General features: G+C 46.1%; 1 protein-coding gene across 3 annotated transcripts in view; it reads right to left on the bottom strand.

Annotated features, from left to right (window-relative positions):
* Positions 1-6,478, bottom strand: part of POU2F3 (POU class 2 homeobox 3) — an 88,243-nt gene that overhangs the window by 76,051 nt on the left and 5,714 nt on the right. For all 3 annotated transcript variants that reach the window (XM_007450608.1, XM_007450606.1, XM_007450607.1), the window contains exon 2: positions 5,466-5,534. Coding sequence is in view for 1 of the 3 variants with exons in the window: in XM_007450606.1 (XP_007450668.1) it covers positions 5,466-5,534 (69 nt within the window). In the remaining 2 variants the exon portion in view is untranslated. The remainder of the gene's footprint in view (positions 1-5,465; positions 5,535-6,478) is intronic.

Below are 6,478 nucleotides of genomic sequence, written 5' to 3'. Positions count from 1 at the left end.
TCCACAGTTCACCAAAAGGAAGAAGGGGCCCCCAACCCTTTCCCTCTCTTCCCCAGCAAGCACATTTTGGCACCAGACAAGGCTTCTGCCTCTTGGATGAGACCAACCCCCCAGCAGGGGCTTGGCTCTCCCCTGGCTAAGGAGGAGAGCCAAGCCCCTTGGCTGGAGCCACCTGCCATAATTTCGGCCTCTCCCTGATGCTGCCTCTCTCTTGTGTCCTCTGTCCCTGGTTTCCTGTGCTGGTCCCCAGTCTTCCCACCACCATCTCTGGGTAAATAGTCACTAGAAAGACCCAGGTTTAATTCTGTCATTTGCTAGATACAGAATCTTGGGAAAATCAGCTAACCAGCCTCAACTTCCCCATCTGCAAAGTGGGATGGTGCCATCCACCCTCACAGAATTGTTGTAAAGTCCAAATGCACTGTTTGGACGTGCTCTTCCAAACACAAGTTGGCCCTGTGATCCACTCCACCATGAAGCCCTGAAGGAAAGCTCCTGGAAGACAGGGACTGTTCCTTCATCTTTCTGAGCCCAGGGTCTGACACAAGCGAGGACTGCCAGCGAGGTCAGAGAAGAGGACGCAGCCTGAACAGAGCGAGGCAGTTGGAGGTGTCAGAGGAGAGCGGGCTGAGAGGGGTGGTGGAAGGAGGGGATATAGGGGCTGAGGGAGGTGACAGGGTAGACGGGAAGAGCTCAGGGCTGAGGAAGTCCCCACACAAATGCACGGTGTGGGGACTGATGGCAGAGAATTTGGAAAAGCAGAACTGCACACACATCTTTAAAAATTCAGCCCTTAGAGACTATCCAGCCCCAAACCCTCCTTAATGGGGAGGAAAATAAATGTCTGGGTGGGAAAACATTTGCCCAATAATCTGCAGGGAGTTAACAGCCTGCAGTCAGGACTGAGTTCGACTACTGGTTAGAAGCTGTGTGAGCCTGGGCTAGTTAGTTTCTCATTCTGAGCCACAGTTTCCTCATTGATAAAAATGGCAATTGTAAGAATTAAATGAGGTAATGCATGTACAGTCGGCTCCATGTGCCTGGGTGTGGGAAGGAGGCTCCGTGGATGTGACTGGGCTTTCCCTTCTTCTCAAGCCCACCGTATTTGTCCTCCCCTGTGTAGGAGGCTACACTGTGACCAGAGTGGTCAAAAGTCATAGGGTTATCTGCTTGGGTGCTTGGGGATGGTCAGTTATGGAGCTGGGAGCTTTTGAAATGTGGGTAAGGCTATGCTCTTATCAACCACTCAGTTGAGAACCGGAAAAAAAAAAAAAAATCGGTGTCAGCCTCAAGAAGGAAGGAAAAGTAAAAACGGGAAGTAAAAGGAAGGATAGAAAAGCTGATAGTTCAGAAATCTAGAAACAGCTTGGCTTCAGTCTTCTGCAGGGTGTGGAAACAACACTGGCCAGGGGATCGGGAGCCTTCTCTGGTCCCGAGTGCTGTCACAAAGACACTGAATTTCTCCTCTGTCCACCCATGCCTCGGCTTCCTCATAGACCGAAGGAAAGGAAAGGATGAGCTAGCTGCCCTGCCAGGTCTCTACCAACCGGGAGGTCTGTGTTTGGACTAGAGAACGCTCTCCTTTGCAGTCCTGGCCAGTGTGGAGGGGAAATTCACTTCCCTTTCCCAGCTCCCACCTCGTGCACCTTGGGGATTTCACACAACACAGAGGCTGCTCTCAGGGAGCTGGGGCTTTCTTGGTCACCCTTGTTTATAGTTTCCTTAAAACTCAGAGACAAACCACCCCTTAACTCAGGCACTGTTGGGAAGGGGAATCTGCCTTTTAAAAATCCAAAGGAAGCCATTAAACCAAGTTGGTAATCACTGTGACTCAGGATAAGCTTTCCTCTGTAAAAAATGAGTCAGAGTGACTTTCCAGGAAGTTTGGTTACTTTAATTAGCTGTGTCCCTTTTTTTCTTGCCCTTAAAAACATGCAGTAATCTGACAGTCACCTAAGCAAGGATGCTACCAGCCACCAAGCTGAGCCACTAGAAATGACGGATCTGGGAGTGGAGGCGTCCTGGCAGGTGAACTAAAGGGTCTCCTTGGAGTTGAGGAGGACCCACACAGAATTGTTCCCTGAATGGTGGAAGGAACAAAATCAACACTGTAGGGTTGATCCACTTGGCCTGCGTGAAGGCGAGAAGGGCACCCCAGCTACCTGCAGCCCCAGAACACTTAGCATCAAGTCTCGTTGTGTATATTACAGAATCTTAACGATGCCATTAGAGGAAACGATGACCACAGCTGTCATGTGCCAAGCACTGTGCTAAGGGCTTTAAATATCTCAGCTAACTCTCAACCCACTCTCTAAGATGGACATTAATTGTCCTCTTTAGAAGAGATGAGGCTAAAGTAACTCATCAGATCACATAAACCAGTCAGCAGCAGAGCTGTGATTCTTACTCCAGGCCTGTTTGATTCTAAATCCATACTCTTCAAAGGTCATCTGTTCCTGCCTGCTAGGGAAGCAAAGGGGCTGGTCCAAGGTCACATTTTGAACTGGCAGACACTGAGATGACACTCGTATTCTGAAAGTCCCAGTTTATGTTCAGACTCTTTCTCCTTCAACCTAGTCTGTGCAAAAAGCTCCCACAGTCCCAGACAGGAGGCCAGAACTCGCTGAGATTGCCTGTAACGCCTTAACCTTCCTAATTCCCACCTAGGTTCTGAACTCCCTCTGTCTCCCGGATCGCTTTTCAGGGTTTCATGTAGGTCCTTCTCACTCCTGACACAGTTGTCTTGACTTGGTCCCATAACTAATAACAGAGCACCAGAGCTATCCTGTGAAGTGTGGACTTCCACCCTCATGGACACTCTCTCAGCTGTGTCACCACATACCTGGGGCAATATACCTGGCCCAGGTGAACAGAGTCGGCTCTAGCCAGCCTGCTACTGGGAAAGGGTGACTCAACTTCTGAATCAAGGCTTCTGGACTCTGGTTTTTCTCTAGGGAAGAGTTCAGAGCAGAGATGTACCTGTTACTACTCATCAGGTTGAACTGATATGAAAGCCTTGCTGGAGTTCTAGAGATTAAAGGGAATTTTCTTCACAACCGGGGAGAACAGATACCCCACTCCACAGACCTTTAGTAAAACATACTCAGCTAATAAATCAGCTGACAAATGGTTGCAATTGGCCCACTCTCTCCAAGCTTAACTGTTCCCAGACACAAAGCAAAATATAAAACATGTACCACTACCCGTGTAAACAGACAGTTTCAATACTAAATTGAGGGCGGAGGGGCAGAAAAGTTTATGGTAAATGTATGCTGCAGATGCCTCCACAAGACCCCCAATTATCGTGTCCCTGATCCTGAGTCTTTTAGCTTCAAGCATGGAACATAGACCGCACCTGAAGACTTGGGAAAAGATTTTAGCTCTGGGGGACATCGATTCTCTTCCACTTCTAATTTCTATGCCTCTAATGATCCAGATGAAAGACTAATTGAGGTCTTGTTGGGATACTATTAAAGTTATTTGGTGGTGTTACAATTTATGCTTATCTTTCTTCAAGTACTTTTTAATTATATGGAGCTTTCAAAGCAAGGTTTGGACTATGGAGTTAAAAGAGAGAGCTAGGGGCTTCCCTGGTGGCGCAGTGGTTGAGAGTCCGCCTGCCGATGCAGGGGACACTTCCTAGAAGTCCCAGATAACATTTCCCTTTTCATTCTTTGTTGGAAATAAGATGAAGACAGCTTTTGTTCTGGAGGCTGTATGCCTAACTAAAAATTAGTGGGGTTTGTTACTAAGTAGAAGGGGAAAACAGGATATTGAAAGTCAACCAGCAGTTTTTGTCAGTTTGAAAACATTTCACTGAATTTTTGAGCAAGGGACTTTAAAATCATTCCATCCAAATCTTTTTCACAGATGAGGAAATGAACTTTCACCGAAGTTAAGTGATTAGTTATGATCCTGTAGTGATAGAATCATGATTAGAACCCAGGTTTTTGGACCACAATTTGATATTTTTGATGTTCACCTAACCTATAAAATTAAATTAGAAATGGTGGCTTAAGAAAAGAATTCACTTAAAACGTCTTCAGTTTATTTCCTGAAGTTCTACTTATTTAAATGTGAAGAGCCACACAATATAACATTCTCCTGTACAAATCTCAAGGCTGAGGTATAAACACATCCATTCATTATAATGTCATACTCATCCTTAAATGTATTAAATGGAAAAAATGAAACCATGAAAAAAAATCCCTAAAATAGGTGCATATTTATCTCCTCTTGAGTTGGAGAAAACCTTTCCAAGCATAAAAGAAATGGTAGCAAAAGAGGGGAAGAGATGAGGGACTTCCCTGGAGGTCCAGTGTTTAAGATTCCATGCTTCCATTGCAGGCGGCACGGGTTCGATCCCTGGTCAGAGAACTGAGATCCTGCATGCCACACGATGTGGCCAAAAACAAAACAAAACAAAACCAAAGATAACAAAAAAAAAAAAAAAAAAAAAAAAGGGAGAGAGCTATGAAACTTTCTTCTCAACCCTTTCCCTCTCCTCTTCCTTTTATTCACAAAGCAAAGTCATCTACAGGCACCAAGCCCTCCTTTCTGGGTCTCTTTGCCACCCATGTGCATGTAATTTGGAAGAGGAACACTTGTACATGGGCCTCTTTGATTAGTTCCTTGAGTAGGATTATTGAGAAATCTGGGGTTAAAAGGCCTTAGTTCCCATCTACCAGAGACGCCTTCTGTCAGTCAGTAGCAGCTGGGAACACAGCCTGCTGCTTCTAGGGGTCTTGAAAAAAAAAAATGGTACTGATGAACCTAGCTGCAGGGCAGGAATAAAGATGTAGACGTACAGCATGGACTTGAGGACATGGGGTGGGGTGGAAGGGGGAAGCTGGGGCGAAGTGAGAGTAGCATCAACATATACATCGAATGTAAAATAGTTGGCTGGTGGGAAGCAGCAGCATAGCACAGGGAGATCGGCTCGGTGCTTTGCGATGAGCTAGAGGGGTGGGATAGGGAGGGTGGGAGGGAGGCTCAAGAGGGAGGGGATATGGGGACATGTGTATGCGTATGGCTGATTCGCTTTGTTGTGCAACAGAAACTAACAGGGTATTGTAAAGCAATTATACTGCAATAAAGATCTATTAAAAAAATAGTAAAAAAAAAAACTAAAAGCAAAAAAATAAATGTTACTTAAAAATGAAAAAGAAAAAAAAAAGTGAATCTCCTCTCTAACTTCTTGTTTGTTTCTAAGGATCTGGCCCTTTCCTAGCCCAGTTTCAGAGGCTTTGTTCCGTTGTAGACCAATGTCTACTGTTCAAAGGCTCCAGGGTCATACCCCCTGTCTCTAGGGAATCCCTTCATTTCCTAAGACCCAGCCTTTGGGTCTGGTTGGCTGAAAGACCAAGCCAGAAGAGATACCACATTATTCCATTATTCGATGAATTCCAGTAACTCTGTCCTGCCCTTGCTTTTCTGTTTCATTTCCCAGAAGAGAAGCCCCTTACCTGTCTCCACCTGGCTGAGAGCACTTCGAGCAACTGTAGAATGTGCCGTGTCCCCACTCATCTTGATATCTGCAGGAAAACACAACTGATTTTAGTAACAGGTCACAATTTTTCTCGCTATGACATATGTGGCTTTAACCAAACAGCAAAGATGAACGTGTAATTACAACAAGCATCAGACTTTCAAATTCCTGATTCCTAAACATACAACTCTTAGAATATTCATAAGCTCGGGGCACATATCCCCTCGTCCCAGACTTGCCTCCTTTCCCCCTTTCTCCAGCGCTACTGCAGGGTGTCTCCCCTTTGCATCATTCACTGCCACTTCCTTCTATCACCAGGCTCAGTTGGTAAAAATTTAACAAGGGGAAGGGTACAGCGGAGGGAGGGGAATGGGGGAGAATGCTCCTCATTCTCCATCCTCATTTCCTTTGGGATTTGGGGAATGTCTGTTATTTTTTAAAGTAGCATAAGAGATATCCGTCTCCCATCCTCCCCCTCATAATAACTCTACCTTGAGAGGTAAGAGCACCCTTGAACCACGGCTTGCCCTTCTCATCTTTTTTAGCCAATCCTGCCTCTGTTCTCTGCCTGATTCTCAGAGGTCAACCCACTGTCTGGTGATCAAATCCTAGTTCCTGTGTGGCCCTCCTTGGGAACCCTTACCTTCTCTCCTACTCCTTCAATGTTCTCAGTAAGAAAGGGATGGTGGGCGGGTCAGTGTCCCGCGGAGAGAGAAGACCTACACAAGGCCCCCTGTCTCAGCCCCCAAGTGCTGCGGGTCTGGCCTCTCTGCCCTGCTTCATTTCAATAAATTAAACATTTACCCACAACAGACAGCTGCCACTGCCTAAGAGGCCCCTAAGTCTCCTCAAGGGTCAGCAAAGAGAAGGAAACAGACAACTTTGAGCTAACTCACTCTCAGCTCCTCTCCTTATGAAACCACCCAAATACTGAAGCCGTTAAAGACAGAAGAATATTTTATTCAAATCATGTTGGACCCCCCCCCCCCC

Source organism: Lipotes vexillifer, unplaced genomic scaffold (assembly GCF_000442215.2).
Source record: "Lipotes vexillifer unplaced genomic scaffold, Lipotes_vexillifer_v1.1 scaffold352, whole genome shotgun sequence".
NCBI classification, from domain to species: Eukaryota; Metazoa; Chordata; class Mammalia; order Artiodactyla; family Lipotidae; genus Lipotes; species Lipotes vexillifer.
The sequence above is the reverse complement of the archived record's forward strand: the minus strand, read 5'-3'. Positions and strand labels throughout refer to the sequence as shown.